This window comes from Streptopelia decaocto (genome assembly GCF_964273445.1).
Source record: "Streptopelia decaocto genome assembly, chromosome: 1".
NCBI classification, from domain to species: domain Eukaryota; kingdom Metazoa; phylum Chordata; class Aves; order Columbiformes; family Columbidae; genus Streptopelia; species Streptopelia decaocto.
Window position 1 is genome coordinate 143,685,608 of NC_138663.1, and position 17,400 is coordinate 143,703,007.

The 17,400-nt window shown below is 40.8% G+C and overlaps 1 protein-coding gene across 12 annotated transcripts in view; it reads left to right on the forward strand.

Moving 5' to 3' along the window:
* The window catches only part of BBX (BBX high mobility group box domain containing), a 144,594-nt gene that overhangs the window by 76,639 nt on the left and 50,555 nt on the right, over positions 1–17,400 (forward strand). For all 12 annotated transcript variants that reach the window (XM_082042999.1, XM_082043001.1, XM_082043000.1 and 9 more), the window contains 3 exons: positions 6,980–7,150; positions 8,714–8,956; positions 15,108–15,306. In XM_082042999.1, the coding sequence (XP_081899125.1) occupies positions 6,989–7,150; positions 8,714–8,956; positions 15,108–15,306 (604 nt within the window). In that variant the 5' untranslated portion in view covers positions 6,980–6,988. The remainder of the gene's footprint in view (positions 1–6,979; positions 7,151–8,713; positions 8,957–15,107; positions 15,307–17,400) is intronic.

Here is a 17,400-nt window from a genome sequence, read left to right on the forward strand (position 1 = left end):
TGTCAAACTTAACTATGCTGGTTCCACTGAGCCTTTCCTTTATTTTTATTTGCCTTTTTTCTTCTTTCCCTGTCTTTTTACTGTTGGTGTTGGTTTTTTTGGTTTAGGTTTGGGGTTTTTTGTTGTTTGTTTGTGGTTGGTGGGTTTTTTTTGTTTTGTTGTTTGTTGGTTTGTTTTTTGTGGGCTTTTTGTTTATTTTTTTCCTAGTAAACAAGCAGTTTCCCTTACTGGCAACTTGCTGGCAGCCTAACCATGATACGCTCTTAACTTGGTTTTCCAGTACCATAGCTAATTACAATAGGTTGAAATACTCACTTAGCCAAGGAAGATCCACTCAGCTGTGTTGTTCTCTGGCAAGGGCTTAAAGAAAACTCAGTGGTCAAGGTCTATGCTAAGTTTTGTCTTTTTAATTTCTTAATCAGTTTATTCATGGGGTGTAGCAATACGATCTGGTTCCTAAGTGTGTCTTTTGAGGGCAGTTTTGTAGCAGGCAGGATTTGCCTGTGTTTCACTTATTTTAATGAGGATACTCCTAAAGAACTCCCTACAAAGTAAAATATTATTATATTTCTTCATGTTGTCTTCTATAAATGAAGAGAAAAAAAAACAACTAGAAAGAAAAATGAGAAATAATTCTTTAAACTCAGCCATCATTAAAACACTTTGCAGTAGATTGTGTATCTCCTCATGACTTTGCAAGCTTTATTGCTTATGTTATGCTCAGGTCTCACTGAAGGATTTATGTTCATTTAAGTATCTTTTAAAACACAGTTGCCTGAAATGATGACACAGGCACATCTGGGCAGAGTATTCCTAGCACAGAAGAGAAGTTTTTTTCTCTGCATTGTATGTGTGATGTTTTCTTGTTCAGTGTGAGGTTTTCTTGTGCACTTGCAGTCTGTGGTTTCCATTTTAAAAGCAGATTTGGAGAGGGTGAGCACTTGAAGTGCCCTTACAACCATTCTGATCAAGAGGTCTGAAGAATTAACTATGACAGTGTTAACCAAAGGCAAAACTAAATGTTAGGCACATAAAAATGCAAGTGAACACTAGTAACAAATTCATTTTCTCACCCTTTATTTTTTTTAAATTGAGCGCATTCTGATATCATGCTAATAGTACAGTTGTTCAACGTAAGTTCTTTACATACTAGACAAAACCAAGTTGATTTATTTGCATTAAAAAATCTCAAAGCACATCTTCATTTTTGTGCATTTGTGAATGAGCAGAGAAAGAGTATAACTGAAGTTTGAAATCTATCGACTTTTATTATATGTTGCATTTATTTCTCTTTGGTAGGCATGAAAGATTCACTTAAAAATAACTCAAAAACATCCTGTTGACATTCTTGTGATGATCTTGGGGTTTAATGTTATCTATTAGAGAATAAACCAAGCAACTCAGATCTGAGCTTAAGAAAGAGTAAGGAATGGTTTAAAATAATTTATGAAGTTGGAAGAGCATGCCATTAGGAGAGCAAGACTTGTTGCTGTGTTGCTAAGAGTTTCATGTGGTGACAGTCTATCCCAAACCTCTGCTAGTAAATAGGACTCATCGAGTCTCAGCATGTCCCCCATTAAACCACCACATCTCTGAAAGTTAGAAAGCTCATTAATGGCTTTCCACTGTGAAACAATAAAGAATATATTCACTGACTGGTCAGTAATTAGTGTCAACTAGATTTTGTCCTGCATTGTAGAAGTATTCTGGTTCAGTTATTCCAGAGCTTAAAAAAACGTTTAGAAAACCTTTTGTATTTGCGTAGGTATATTTTACTGCCAGCAATCTCATTTTGCTTATATTTGAAAATTCAAATACCTGTTTAGCCTCCTAGACCCCTGAGAACATGAACTCATTTCCCAGTCTCCGGCTTCTTTGTTGAAACAGCTCAGTTCACTGACTTGGGAGCCCCCAAAACACCAAGCCATTAGTGTCATAGTTTGGTCCTCTGTTCTCTGTTTGGTATTTGTTTTTATGAAGTAGTAGAGAATTTATATAGTGTAAAACAGAGCAGAAGTGCAGAAAATCCACTGGAAATTTTGCTTCTTTGTACCAGTAATGGGCATGGAGGTAGCTGAGGGCCCAGCTGGGCTCCAGGAAATGTGGTTTTAAGGGGACAAGAAAACAGAAATTTATATCCACTGTCCTCACAGAAATAAGATGAGCATTGCTAAAGTTCAGCCATTCTTCTTTGGAGAACCTTCTGACAGGGACTACACCATAGTCACAGTTCACATCTCTGGGGTTCTGCTTTTGCAGGTCGTGGGTTTCTTTCTAGCCTGTATTACAACATGTGCCTTACAGGGCTTGGTTACTTCTAAACACCTTTTTAAGGACTGTGGTGTTTGGGGAACACCTGGTGAATGCAGCTTGTTCAGCACAAGCAGTAGCGGCATTCTTGGTGGCAGATCAGCCGTGGGGTGAGATAGTTCCAAAATTAGGACTGTGGAAGTTGATCACCTGTCTGTGTCAGGTTTTGTAAATAGCAGAGGAAGACAGGAGGAAAACAAAACTTAATGAAGGTAATCAAACACTCGTTGTTAATGAGCACTTACAAAAACAAAGGCTTGCCTACAGTTGTTAATTGAAATAGAAATATATGTCATAAAAAGCTAAACAATAATTCTTCTCCTCAGCTCCCCCCACTCCCATCTGTTTTCTTAGCAAATCACTTTTTTTTTTCTCTGAAGCCGTATTAAGTATACATATTCATAAGACCTCCAAGAAAGCTCTCATTCTTTGATTAATGTTTCCAGGACCAGAAAGGAAATAATACAGCCAGCACACACACAAAATAATAAGAAAAGTTAATTGCTGGTTTAATATCTCTGTAATATTTGATTTGTATCTGCACTGAAGGTAGGTGTAGAACATCACCCTGAAGGTATCTCTTGCTGTCAGTAGATTGTGAATGTCAGCTATGACAGGTATCCTCTGGTGATGTTATAAAGCATATGTGGCTTTTTTTAAGCAAAGCTGTCCATACTTTTGTCTTGTCATGTTGAAATATTCCTACTTTCTCCCTAGTGTCTGTCACTTTTTTGTCATCCTTAAGCCGAGAAATATCTTGTAAAATCTTGTTAGGTAGCTGTGTTTTTCCTCTTGTTAACTTGTAAAAGGCATTATATCTGCCTTAAAAAAGATGCAGTATATTTTTACTGATACTGTGGAAAAAATAACTTTTTTTGTGGTGGGGTTCACAAATTCCAGTTATTGCAAACTCTGCACTTTGGGTGCTGTGTATCTTCTGTATTCTTAAGCCCCAAAGCCTACAAAGACCACCTATGACTTGTTCTGTGCTTTTCTATGGGATTGTTTAATTGACTGGATTTTTTTAATGGGTCAGCTTCTCTCATAATTATAGAATTCTATATGAATATATCAACAGTTACAAGAGAAATGCCCATGAAGCATGGTGTGGTAATATGGAGGATGAAGCGATCCAAAGGAAAATAAGTTCAAAACACTATATCAGCATCCATTTTTAAGAGGAAAAGTCCCATATGATGTAATAGAGAGTTAGAACATTTTTCATTATGCCAATACTACATTTGACTGAGAGAGGCATCAGCAAAAAGCAAACACCAAAAAAGTCTCTGAAATGTAGGACAAAACTTAGGAGAATTTGAATAAGACAAAATGGGGGAAAAGGATTTGGAAAGACCAAAGTATTAAAAAATAAGAGCTGAAATATTTTATCTGTCCGTGTTATGAATGACTCCCTATTTTATAGGAAATAAGAGAGGGTACAGATAGAGTATGCAGCTTGACATAAGGAGCAGGAGGCTTCCAGGTTATGCTGGAAAAGTAAAGTTTGAAGTCAGTCTGTGGCCTGAGGCCATCCATCAGTGTGGTTAAATCAGGAGGATTTCTGTAGTTGACTGTTGCAGAGATTCACTCCCAAGTGGAAGGGAAGAGCGACTGTGTGTCTTTCTGTAGCAAAAGGTGCCTGTATAACAGCCAGAATCTGACTTATTCTGGTGTCTTGAATCTTCTAAATTCTTGTTGACCTGGTAAGGTAACAAACAATCTTGCTAAAAAAGACTCTTTATACTAGAACTGTTGCTTCAGGGTGAGGACTAGAGTGAGATGGTTCACAATTTAAGAAGACAACCTAATGAGCATCTCTTGAATTCCTGGAGCTGAGTATATGTTTCTGTTTCAGCACTAATGTGCACTAATACCTTCCCTTCATGCATGGAGAACAAAAGTTATTTGTGAGCTGTGTGGTAGTAAAGAGACATAATGTACTGAGACCGCCTTTGGGGTTTGCAAGGTGACCGGTGCTTAGGGTCTGTGCTGCCTTACCAAGCTCAGCATAGAGCATAGGCAGGTACTCAGGTGATGGAGAACACGTGTAAAGTACACCATGGGATCACTGAAAGTCCTGTGAAGTTCTCTCTTGCTCATCTTTTGAAAGGCAGCAGGCAGAGAGGTGCCAGCTGAAGGGGATGCTGTTGTTGAGATAGCACTGAGACTTCAGCTGAGCTTTGTAAAGGAGGATCATGGAGTATCCTTCAAATGTTAATTTAGTTTCACACTAACGAGCTGGAAGGCTACCACTAATGCTTATGTTACTTGAGACTGACTATAGGCAGAAGCCATAAAATTAGCTTGCCTAGATAAGTCAGTGGTATAGGCTGAAGTAGCTGACTCCCCATCATACTTTTAGTGCATTTATCCTGCCCCAAAACAGGCCACGTACTTCCATGGCTACAGTAGAAGGCAGACGTCTGTCATTTAGCACGCTCCGAGACTTAACAAATCTCTGCTACCCACGGGAGCTGGAGTTTCTGCTCGAACAGTAACTCAGCTACTTTGTTGATTTGTGTCTGAAAATACTCCAAACAAAAGCAAATGGTGGTTCAGCACTTTAGGAAGAGGGACAAATAGGGAGCACAGTGCAGTGTGGTACATGGCAGACGTCACGGTGGCACACAATGTCAGACTTGCATTTTGTGATACTGGCCTGTGGCTTGATTTCCCATACTTCATTAATAGTCTTTTAAAGCCAAACCTGTTTGTTTCTGTATATATGGATGCACTTTGCAAGGCACAGAGAAAGATTTAGCTGAAATGGTGTGTGATTATGTGCCATTTATCACTCACTGAAAAGAGAGGAGTTGGTTACAGAAAATTAACAGAGTAGTGGGTGCCATGAAATCAAAGTTTAAATATGCTCCAGGTAGAAGGGGTGTGATGGGGACAGCAAAGTGTGGAGCTTAATGGCAAGCTGCTATGAAGTTACAAGCCATCCCTCAGCTCGTGGGGGCTAGGTACTGTTGACGAGTGGGAAGGAACTAACAAAATCAAATATACATCCAGGAAAATGCCATTTAAAAATGTATGTAAATATTTCTGAGCCTGCTTCCTTCAGGGTCAAGTTGTTTCCTCCAGCAAGCAGCATCTGAAGGTCCTTCAGCTTTCCACACTGTTGGAGTCTGCAGGGAAAGCAGCTGAGCTAACCACACATTTCTGGTGCAAACAAGGGCATATTTCCAAAATGCCAGTGAGTTAACCAACAAGAAACACACATGGAAGAGATCAGCCAAAAGCAGAAGTAGTGATTGCTAAATGGATGGGATACTTAGGGGCATGGCTGCAGTTGTATGGGCTGTAGCTGATCTGTGAGATGGTTCTGGTGGGGCATTCACCCTGATGGTGGCACCAGGGCTTGGACAACTGGTATAAATGTCACACCTTTCACTTCTGCTGCTGTAGGCTGGGACATTAGTGCTCTAGCAGGTGTCTCCTAGAAAGCAGCATCCTAAAATGCAGTGTGGCCTTGCAGTTATGAGGCTCGACCACTTTTTCATGCCTTCCTCATGAGAGTCAACACCAGAGCTGCTGCTGGCTTCACCTGCAGGACTAGGACTTAGACCAGCTTCTTCATCCTGCTGGTGAGAAGTCCTTGTGAGACTTCAGCGATTTTTCTTGGCTTTATAAAGATCTAGCTGGCTAACCACTCTCTAGTTTCAGTTTGTTTTTATGTTTGTGTTGTTTTCTTGGCAAGGCGGCCATGCTCCTGTCAGGATTGTCCATTGGCATTACACAGTGTAAACAGAAGGCTAAAAGGCACCAGACTGTGTGCCAGCAGTGCTTACTTCCTCTGCACTTTGGTACCTGGATGTGATGTGCTGGTTTTATTTACTGTTTTTATATTTATTTGCCCTTTACTTGGGTAGCAGATCTTTAAGCCATCCCTTACATTGATAGTTAGCATGTATTTTTACTGAGAGAGAGGTAGTTCTGAGGTAGTTTTAGATGAGGACACACACACACATGCAGGACAGGTGTGTAAGTATTATTTATTTCCTGCAATTGCTTGGTTCAGCAGATGGTTTGTTTTGTTTGCTGTGTGGGGGCTCTTGTACTTGAAGTGTCAGGTTAACTACTTCTGTTTGTTTGCTTCAAATTGATTTATTAAAATTTCTCTTAAGCAAGGAGTTGGATTTCACAATTGCACCTTTTAAGAGCACTTGGGAAATCCTAGTTCATAGTGTCACTGCTATATGTAAGTACATGATGAATAGATGAGTGCCTGGAGATACGTTCCACTGCTAAAGAGAGAGATATCCTGACATTTTTCAGTGGCAAAATATGAAAAACTACAGCGGACACAAGCATGGAAGAGCTGTGGAGTCTCTCACTCACTTGACTAGCGAAGTGTGAGGGCTTCTCTGCTGTCCTTCGGACAGAGCACATTTGAGAGCTGCCCTGGCTGATGTCCTTGCTTCATGCTCTTAAATTGTATATTGTTAGTTAATCTGGGAATTAGGTGAAAGTGTTAAGATTGAAAAAAGATACTCAATACTGTTGTTGATATTTGGAAAAAAAACATGTCTATTACCTTGCAAAAAAAAACTTCTGAGAGTCTTGTATTAGTGCCCCATGTATTTGTCACTGGTTTAAGCATCTGTATGATGGTCTCTTATACTTCAGGGTTTGTTGTGAACTTACAACTATTTTTGCATGACAGGTCACAGTAATGAAAGGCAGTAGTAGGAATAAGGATCATTCGACAGAAGGAGAAGGAACTGGGAAGCGACCAAAAAGAAAGTGTCTTCAGTGGCATCCCCTGCTTGCCAAGAAACTCCTTGACTTCTCTGAAGAGGAAGAAGAAGAAGAGGAGGAGGAAGATATTGATAAGGTAGACTTCATAGGATTATTTGACTGTAAAAGGTTAATGGTGGTCAGATTCTCCCTGACTGTGTTTTTGTTTTATTTGCTTCTTGCTGTTCTCTTTTGTGAACAAACACAGCCAATTAAAAGAAGTGATTCTATGCCCATAAGGCTACAAAGGTAAATAGCACAAAAATAACACCAAAAAAGTAAGCTGTCAACCATGTTTTTAAAATCTCGGACAAGACTCTGGTTTTTAGAGTTAGACTGTAAGAGTTTTGACAAGGTTGTTTTGATAACATGTTACAAATCTTGGTCTTGATCGCTAAGGTGGGTTTTTGACATGGGTTTCTTCAATTGTTAATTTTAGACATTAAGTTAGCTTGTGGTAATAGCTGCTTCTATTGGCTTTGAGGACATGCCAAGCTAATACTTTTCTTTCTTTTTCTAATGCTTAAAAAGTACAAAGATTACAAGAGAAAAAGCTGTCAACAATTTTTACTGTCTTCACATGTGAAATTAAACTTATCCTCCAGAATACTGAGAGCACAGGTGAAATAATCTCGTTTGCTTGTTATTTTGAAATTGGTCGATGATGCTGGCCTTACCCTTTTTTTTGGAAGGACCCCACAATGTGGCACCTCACAAATGTACAGTTAGGTTCATCCTGTGTAACAAGAAGCTGTAATGAAAGGTGATGGGTTTTGGAGATGTGACATTTCCATCATCTGGATACTGTTCATATCTGCTTCTCCCTTATGCTTTTCTCAGGCAGGAAGGGAGAGGTCAGTGCTGAGGAGGCTGCCTTGAGTCACACACTGATAAGGAAGAGTGACCTTGACAAGGATAAGGAGCAAAAAGGAGGAGCCTGGTGCTCTGGCAGTGCTTTCTATTGACCTTATGGGTCACTTGCTGCAATGTGGCGTAAAACAGCTGCTTTGTGGTTAGGTAGGAGGTGGTTTTCTGTCTCTTACAGTAATAAGTTTCATCCAGTCAGAACTAGTCTTCTGTGGTGCATCCCTTGCAGGAATGACAGGCTGGTCTGTGAGTGGAGAGGGCATATTTTGGCAGTGTATTCTGTTGAGATTTGTCCTCTGGCTCTGACTGGGCAGTTGTGCAGTGGCTGCACTGCAGCACCACGCACAGGCTGGGTAATGAACAGACGGAGATGGGGGAACAACTGTTACCTGTTCACTGTCCTTCCCACGCACTCTGTAGTTGCAGACACAAGTGACTGAGGTCCAAGGTAGCTCTGCTTACCTCATCCCACCGAGATGACTTCTAGCTTGTAAGAAGAGAGTAGGAAGGTTCTCGTCCCTCCAGATGCGTTAGGACTGTTACTAAAGAACAGTCCTCAGCTTAAACATCTGCTCCCTCTGCAAGTTCAGATCAAGTCTTGCAGAGGGCATGAATGAACCTTGGAACCCTCAGGTGAGGAGGTTTGATGTAGAATTCCAGGTCTTCTGGATGGAACGGATGGCCTTTGGAGACAGCTGTGTGTATCCATGTGTGTCTCCCTCATTTGTACACAGATTCTCAGTCTCTGTGAGGAGTGTGGATAACTGAGTTTACACCTCTTCGGCTCTGCTAGGTGCCGCTCCTTGGTGCTGATGGTTTAGAGCAGGATGCCGATGAAACCGAAGATGACGAGTCCTCAGAGCAACGAGCTCGCCGACCAATGAATGCATTTCTCTTGTTCTGCAAACGCCATCGCTCTCTCGTGCGAAAAGAACACCCTCGCCTCGATAATCGTGGCGCAACCAAAATCCTGGCAGATTGGTGGGCGGTTCTAGACCCAAAAGAAAAGCAGAAGTACACTGACATGGCCAAGGAGGTATGTTCTGTCTGAATCGTGGATGTAAAGGGAATTCATTACATATTTGTCTTTGTACTGTTTTTCTGTTGGGTCTTTCTCTTCCCTGAATTTCTTGGCTTCCCTAGTGCGATTGTGATGCCTGGAGCAGCAGCTGGTTTTGCTTTGATTGCCTTGATCCTCTGGACCAGCATGAAAAGAAATTGGTCTATGTAAACAAACTAGCCTGGCTCTAGTAGTCATTAGTACAAATATATGCAGGTTGTGATAGATATCACCTGATAATTCCTGCAGTACAAGCATTAACATGTAGATAGTGTGTGAATAGTGGCCATTTAAAACAGTTACATACAGTTCAGTGTCAGCTGACTAGTGATACTTAGGTCAAGCTGCGCATTCTCTATTGATAATACAGGTTGCTATTATAATAGAGGTGGACCAAACCAAAAGCACAGTCAACAAATGTAGTCCCGTTTTACGTCCGATGCCAAATAATTTAGAAATTAGTGGTGTTTCATGAAGTACTCTCCCTGTGTATTGTTAAGCAGTTTCTGATAGAGCAACTTTCGGTGAGGCAGAGATGAGTACCCGAATCAGAGAACAGTACGTAGTCAGAGTCCTTTAACTGGGAGCAAAGAAAAGGTAATTATCCCCGTATTTCACAAAGTATCTTTACGTCAACTTAAAATGTAAATGGGGCTTTTAAAGAAATAGCTTACTTGTTAAGCTGGCCCCAAGAAGGCTGCAGGTATCAGTAGCAGAGTGAGACAAACACAGCCGGTTACTTAGGCTGATAACGTCACCCCACAACAGATCCTTGTAATTACCTGTGTGATGTCCATTGCGGGTAGCCATTGAATTCAATCTCAGAAAAAATAATAGAGGAAGAACATCTCTCCCATTTGTCGAGTAATGCTGTGGCACTACAAGAAGTACAGGTAGCTGTGAAATGATTGCAGAAACTATTATCCATAACCTGCCCTGTCAGCCAAAGTTTACTGCTGCTGTTATCACATGTATATAAGGTCTGGCTGTTCAGTAGTTTGTGTGAGCATGGAAGGGGCCACAGGAAAAACAAAGTGTTCTGCATGGCAGGTCCTCCTTGAAGGAGGGTCTGTAGTACCTCTGTAGTTCCCCATCTGTGACACAGTGTTGAAATACTTGAGTCTCAGCTTTGTCCAACCATTCCTGATTTGTTCCGCATTCCCACTTACAAATTAGCGGTGCTTCTTGAAACGTGGGAGGAGGGCATTTAGGAGATCCAGTTACAGATAGAGAGGAAGGAAAGATGAAAATGAAGAAATAATTTTTGGAAGAAACAAACCTGATGTGACTGTTTTTCATGGCCTTTTTCCTTTATGAAGGAAACTCATTCATTAAGAAGGAAAATAATTGCAAAACTTCTGTATGAAGTGAAAGATCTGAAACTATTAATCATATTGTTGTGGAAGCCATTGTTCCTGTAGTGATTTTTTTTATTTTTCTTGGCACGAACAAATTGCATGTTCAGCGTCAAAGCAAAACAATAAATCTCAGTAGTTTACCTCAATACAACTAGTTCCAAGAATGTGTAGAAGAGACTGTAATAATTTTTATTCTTTTAACAGTTGTATGTTACAACGATAATTAGCAGCGATAATGTGCTGTTGAATACATTTGAGCCTGCTTCACCAACAGGCCTGTTCTGCATGTATGGATTGGTGGTTGTAACCGTCGGGTTTGTAGTTAGGCTTACTGCTGAGACTGTCAAAAAGATGTTAATGTCGACTCTAGTGCAAACCACTTATTGGTATTTTTGCTAAGGAGAGCTCATTTAAAAGTCGAGAAGGTGAATGCCTTTGGAAGGACATCAAATTACCTTTATACCAATAACTTTCTGTTTGACTACCAATATGTATAAGCTCATTGAGGTTTAAAATATAGTGGATGAGCTTCTGTTACTTCGATGTAGCTTTTCAGTGCCCTTCGACTTCCAGTTCTCACCGCATAGCCTCTGGCTGCTGCCCGGGCAGGACACATATCTCCCAAAGGACCCTGTGTCATATCTGCTACCCCCACAATGTATCTTGTGTACCCTGAGCATCTGAATCCCTCTTCCAGAGATATGAATGGGCCTGACAGAAGTGATCTTTACTATAGTGGCTACAACCCCTGTTGTTTTACAGCCTCGAGAATGTTTTTAGTTCTTAAATCCAGAGTTAACAAAGCCAGTTGGCTCAGGTCAAGCTTCAAGCAAGCAGCTTTCCGTTTCTCACCTGCTTAGTATCAGCGACTGATAGTATCTCAGCATCGTGCAAATCAAGGCATTGGCATATTTACTTACATGTATCTAGCTATATGCAAGATCTTGGATTTTGGGAGATAGTGAGGCACCCAAATGTTTTGCCAAGTAGAATTATGAGAAGTTTTATATTGGATTGGACATCTATCTGTGATTCCCACTGAGAGGATAATGGTTCATTGAGGTGCTTTTGGAAAATCCTTTATGTACCTGTCTGTACCTTGGGGTGCCTTAATTTCCTAGAAAAACTGTTCCCATGATCTCTCTATTTTCAGTTCTCTGCTTTATGGTCTCTTGTAACAACACGTGCCCCAGAGACCTCATACTGTGCTTGCAGAGCTCCCTGTCAGCTTCTGCTGGCGTTTTCTTCAGGAGCAGGCTTTCTATTCGTATCCTACAGGCTTTGTAGATCAACTTAACTTTCAAAGTTTCATTCTAGAGGATTTAGGCCGAGTAGCTGATAAATACTCACAAGTGGAACCACAGGTATTCCTGCCGTTTGTTAGCATTTCCCTTCACTGAGAGGAAAATGAATTCTGGTCACTCCTAAATACACTCTAGTATTTTTAGTTACTATGATAATAGAGGTAGTGTTCTCTTAACTCTTACAGGGCTTACTGGGAATATTCAGCTGCCTTGGAAATTATCCAGTGAGATTATTGTTGTTCAAGCCCTGCTTCCTTTACTAGAAAACGCTTAGTTTTTAAATACATCTTTGTGTCAGCAAGATCCAGGCAGTCGGGATTGTTTCTATTAGGGAGCAGTCTGATAAATCCAGGCTGCTGCCGTTCCGTGTCGGAGTTGGATGCTTCGGCTGGGGGTTTCGCAGGTCCCTCAGCCTGGCTGGGAGCTGCTGCCCTGGCTGTGCCGCTGCCTTGGCAGCTGCCATGGGGTAGGAGGGGACGAACATTCTGCTTCCTGGCTGTAGTCTGACAAATTCACTGGGTGATGTAGGGGCCATAATGTGTAATGTGAACCCCGCATCCCTCAGGAGTGAAAAATGGAGTGTAGTTACTTTCTGGGGATTTTTTGGTGGTGTTACATCTCTGGGATGCATGTGACCTTTAATAGCCAGTTGGTGGGATTTAAGCATACATTTTAAAGTTAAGCATGTGCCAACTGCTACCTTGAGGTGCAGCTGGAATCCACTTGTGAGCTCCTGTTCCCACCACACGGGAGAAAGCAAATCTGTTTTTGGTGATGAAAGCAACTTATGGAGTTGCACCGAAGCACAGTACCTCTTTTAACTTCAGCTCTAAAGTGGCCCCAGTCCCACTGCGTAACACATCCTTCCCCAGGCTTTCACAAAACAGAAATGATACATCAGACTGATCCCACAAACATTTCCTGTGCTTTTTCAGTCTTATCTGGAACTTCAGGACATAACCCTGCCACGCCATCCCTGCCACTCGTGTGGGAACCAAGGTGGTGTCTTTGCATTTCAGATTAAGGACTTACCTTTTTTTTCTTTAAGTGACTTTAGAGATGTCCTTAGACTGGCTGTGTTAAGTTGGTTTACTGCACAGTTCATCAAATGTAGAAAAACAGTAAGCTCCACTAATGCCTTTGGCATTTTCTTATTACTGTATAGTTCATTTAAGTTATCTTCTCATGACCTGGCAAGCAGAACCTATCGTTTTATTTTAGGCCTTGGTCTAATAGTCAACAAAAATCAATACCAGAAGTCCTTCTGAGATTTAGATCAGGCTTCTGTATGTATTTTATAAAACTACTTCTTGGCTACTGTTTAACTTTTTACATTTCCTTTTTCATTTGAGTGTTGAAACTCTGAAAGGGACCAATGAGGTGTCCTGTCTGTTTCCTCCCTTCTATTTGGAAAGTGCAGTTAATGTTCACTTCTTGGCATTGCAGAGGGACAAATCCCTTAATACACCACCTCACTTGAATTGCTCTTGTTGGAAACTGATTAAAAGCTTTTTGCTGCCTCGTTTCGCAAATGGCATGTATCCTGGCTCTCATTTGATGGGCAGCCTGTCAGCTTGTTAAATTACTCCTTAGAATAATTCAATTACTCCAAGCAGCAGTGCTGATATGAAGAGCTTATGCACCTCATTGCGAGCAATTCTGTGCTTTCCTCTCTGCAGGCTGGAAATGTGATTTGTGAGTGGGCTGTGACTTTAACAATGGAAAGCAAAGCTGCTGCTCTCTGTATTTCCTTTCCGCCTCTTCCCTTACCCCCTTTCCTTCCCTCTGCCAGGCTATTTTTGTGATGTACTGAACTCCCAAACCAAACTGAGGGAAAGGGAAAAGGGAGGTGTTGCAGTCCTTAGTTTGCAGATGTAATGCATACACTCTGTTCAGAAAATACAGTTTGTATGTGGGTCAGCAGTCCCTGCGGATTTTTATTATTTATAGCTATTTCTATAAATATAGGACTTCACACAGCAGATTCACACAGTACTATGATTCTTGTAAACTGAATTGTTTTTATCCTTGCTATAGTCTGGAGGTAGCAAGCACCAGCCAATGGATTAAGATGGAAATGAAAGTAAACGATGCACATGTAATGGTGATGCCACCGCGAGGCATGCTGTTTAGTAATCTGGGAGAACACTGCAGTGACTCTATCAGAGGACAAGGTTTTCAGTCCTGTTTCTGTATTTGATACCCAAGGGATATTTTTTCCCCTCTGTGTGTGGTTCTGTGCAGGCATGTGCATGAAACACAGGTGCCTCTCTGTACCATAACCAGGACTGATGACAGCTGGGTGGGTGGGAACATGTGTAATTGCAAAAGAAACTTCCTGCAGCTGCCCTACCACATACTTCAGGGTGAAACCTCTTTTGGTTGTTTGCTGCCATCGAGAGCTACCAAGGGCATGAGGAGGTATTGGGTTCCTTCTCCCTGTGCTCAGTGCTGGTACTTACTGGGGAGGCTCCCACAGCAGCCAGGGCTCTACCCCCTATCAGTTGTTGGGCAAACATTTGCATCTGGAATGCGTGGCATGTCTCTCTGGTTCGCCCATTCTCTATCTTGCAGAGCAGCACATTTAAGATACTGAAATGTGTTCTTTTTATTGCTGTTAACATTCCAAAATCTTTTTTTGGTCTGGTCAGCAAGATACTTGGAAAACTTCACTGTTGCGTTTTGTGAATAAAATGGGTCCCCATCCTTCCCCTACCCCCCAAACTGTGTAGGATCCAGACCTTTTCCCCACACCAATCATGCGTAGTCTGGCTTAGTTCCTTTTGCTGCCTCATGTTAAGAATATAGCAAACAACTGAGATGTGTGCTGTGTGCTCAAGGCCAAAGAAAGTTTTAAATGGCCCTAAGTTTATTTTATGCAGCCATGCAGCATGGTACATTTTCACAGGTACGCTGGGTTGGTGTATTGGAAGTTACTGAAAATGAGATACTGATAGTGGTTTATTTTCTGTGGCTGGCTTGGGAAAGCATATGCTCAAATATTCTAAAATACAGAACTAGTAGATAAAAATGAGTGCAAGGTAAGGAGCATCATGCTACATTTATTGTTAAATGCATCTTTTCGTTTCATTCAAGCTAGAAAGTAAAGAAACATTGTACCTGCAGAAGAATTCAAATGAATGTCTGTTTCCCAGAGAGTGAGCATAGAAGCACTGGGGAACAGTTTACAGTATTGGAACTTCAGCCAGCTCTGGGTGATAAACCCTCTGGAAAGGAAAGAGAAAGCCCACTTTTTAAAATACAGTTCTATTTGTCTTAATATTTCTTCTTAATAGATTGTGTTAGTGATCAGATTCTAAACATGTGATTAAACTGTTAAAAAAATCAAGATATTTAAGGATTATTTACTGTATGAAATTCTCTTACACTCAGTGCACTCTACTGCCCTGTGGATAGTATAATGTCATGACTGGCATGACTTGTAATCTTCCTTTTCTTTTCTAGTACAAGGATGCATTTATGAAAGCAAATCCAGGGTACAAGTGGTGCCCCACAACAAACAAACCTGTGAAAACCCAGTCATCCACCGTCACAAACAGGAAAAAGCTATGGGCCTTTGCATCAGACTCCGCAAAAGATTTGCCAAGCCCAAGAAGAGTAACAAAAAGTGAAGAAATGCCACAGCTTAACTTCGCGATGGCAGGTGAGATTTCCATCTGTGTTACTTGGATGCAATATCCTCATTTTGTTTGAGGATGTGGCCTTGAAATTGAACTGCAGTAGCAGTTTTATTTACTGCACATGGTACTATGGTGCAAATAATTTTCATGTCCCAAATTAGGTTGCCAAGACTCTTGTTAAACCGTCTTTCTTAAAATTTCCTTGATGCATGATTGCTTTCAAGAGTCCAGATACGTGGCATCATAACCCATTTGGGGTCCAGATTTGGTTGATTTTTAATTCTAGCTTATCTGCTGTTAAAGACTTTTATTTTCTAGTCAAAAAGGAAAATGCTGATTGTGTCAATTTGTTTTCTGTTTCACTGAGTGTTGTACTGTGTTTAATAATTTGCTGTTACAAAAATAATATATGAATCTCTATGAAGTTGGAGGTGCTAATGTTCTTGTGGAGGAATATACTGCTGGAGCTAACTTTTTGTATTTAAATGAAGAGTACTTTAATTTGACTTAAAGTATGCTCTTTTGCCCATTATACCTTGGGGAGCGGATTCTGTCTAACCACTAAAAAAAACCAAACTGTGAATAAGTGTAGGTGGAGCACCTGAACTGGTGAAAGGCAGATAATCTCTTGCTGATATTCACAAATAGCAGAACTTTTGTGATCATGATCTTGAAATACAGAGACATTAAATACTGGCAGCTTAAGAACCTAACAGTCAAGGGAGAAAGTAGTTTTTCCCCACCACTCTTTCTTCCTTTTGTTGTTGTTGTTGTTTAAAGTTTCTAACTTTATAAATACATTTGAAATTCATTTGAAACTTTATCATATTTCTTTATATCGTTTATGACAAGTGTGTGGCAGATAGGACTTCTCTACTTAGAGATGTCATGAGCTGGAGAGTGGAAAATGGTTTCATGGAACAAATGTAAAAGGATATAAAGGGATAAAAAGGCATGTATACCTTTTTGCCAGTATAATGTTATGAAAATTCCTGTAATTAAATTCCTTCTGGTTATGGAATATCTATGAAATGTGATCAAAATAAAAGCTTTTTGTGCTACATAGTCATGATATATGGGGCACCAGTTCTAAAAATCACAAACCCCTTCATTCTGTTCTGCTTTTTCCATCAAGGGAGTAACTTTTATGTTCCTTAAAGGTTTATTGACTTAAAGGAGTGGAGCATCTCCCTTATGAGGAAAGGCTGAGGGAGCTGGGTCTCTTTAGTTTGGAGGAGACTAAGGGGTGACCTCATTAATGTTTATAAATATGTAAAGGGTGAGTGTCACGAGGATGGAGCCAGGCTCTTCTCAGTGACAACCAATGATAGGACAAGGGGCAATAGATACAACCTGGAACACAAGAGGTTCCACTTAAATATGGGAATAAACTTCTTCTCAGTAAGTGTAACAGAACACTGGAGCAGGTTGCCCAGGGGAGTTGTGGAGTGTCCTTCTCTGGACACATTCAAAACCTGCCTGAACACCTTCCTGTGTAACCTCATCTGGGTGTTCCTGCTCCGGTATGGGGATTGGACTAGATGATCTTCTGAGGTCCCTTCAAACCCCTAACATTCTGTGATTCTATAACACACAGAACAAGTAGTGAGTCTTGGTCCAGCTGTTTGCCATCCCCCACCGCTCCTGCTGGGCTATACAAATGTAGAGTTTCTGAGTAGAGAGAAATCTTGAATCAACACCTGTCAGAGCAGACACTGAACTTAAGAATTAATTAGAAACTAATCTAATCCATTGTTTTATCTATAAAGCCATTCATTTCTGAAGAAGGCCCTTAGGTGCTAGGTGTGATTTAATTTTTTTTTTTCTTTTACTGCAGACTGAGTCAATGAGTGTACTAATTCACAGAGGTCTCACTCCAGTCCTCATGCCAATGAAGGCTGGCTGTTTCTTATTTATAAGAATAGCTCATAAAATAATGACAGCTTCTGACAGAGATGTTAGCAGCATCCAAGTCATGACAAGTCTGCCATACCAAATGGGTTACTGTTTTGTCAGCTATAACTATATACCATTTTGTGGTAAATATGTTTTGTCGTGTTTTTTCCTCCTTCGCTACATGTGATAGTGCAGTTCAACTCTGACTCTTCTGTCCAGCA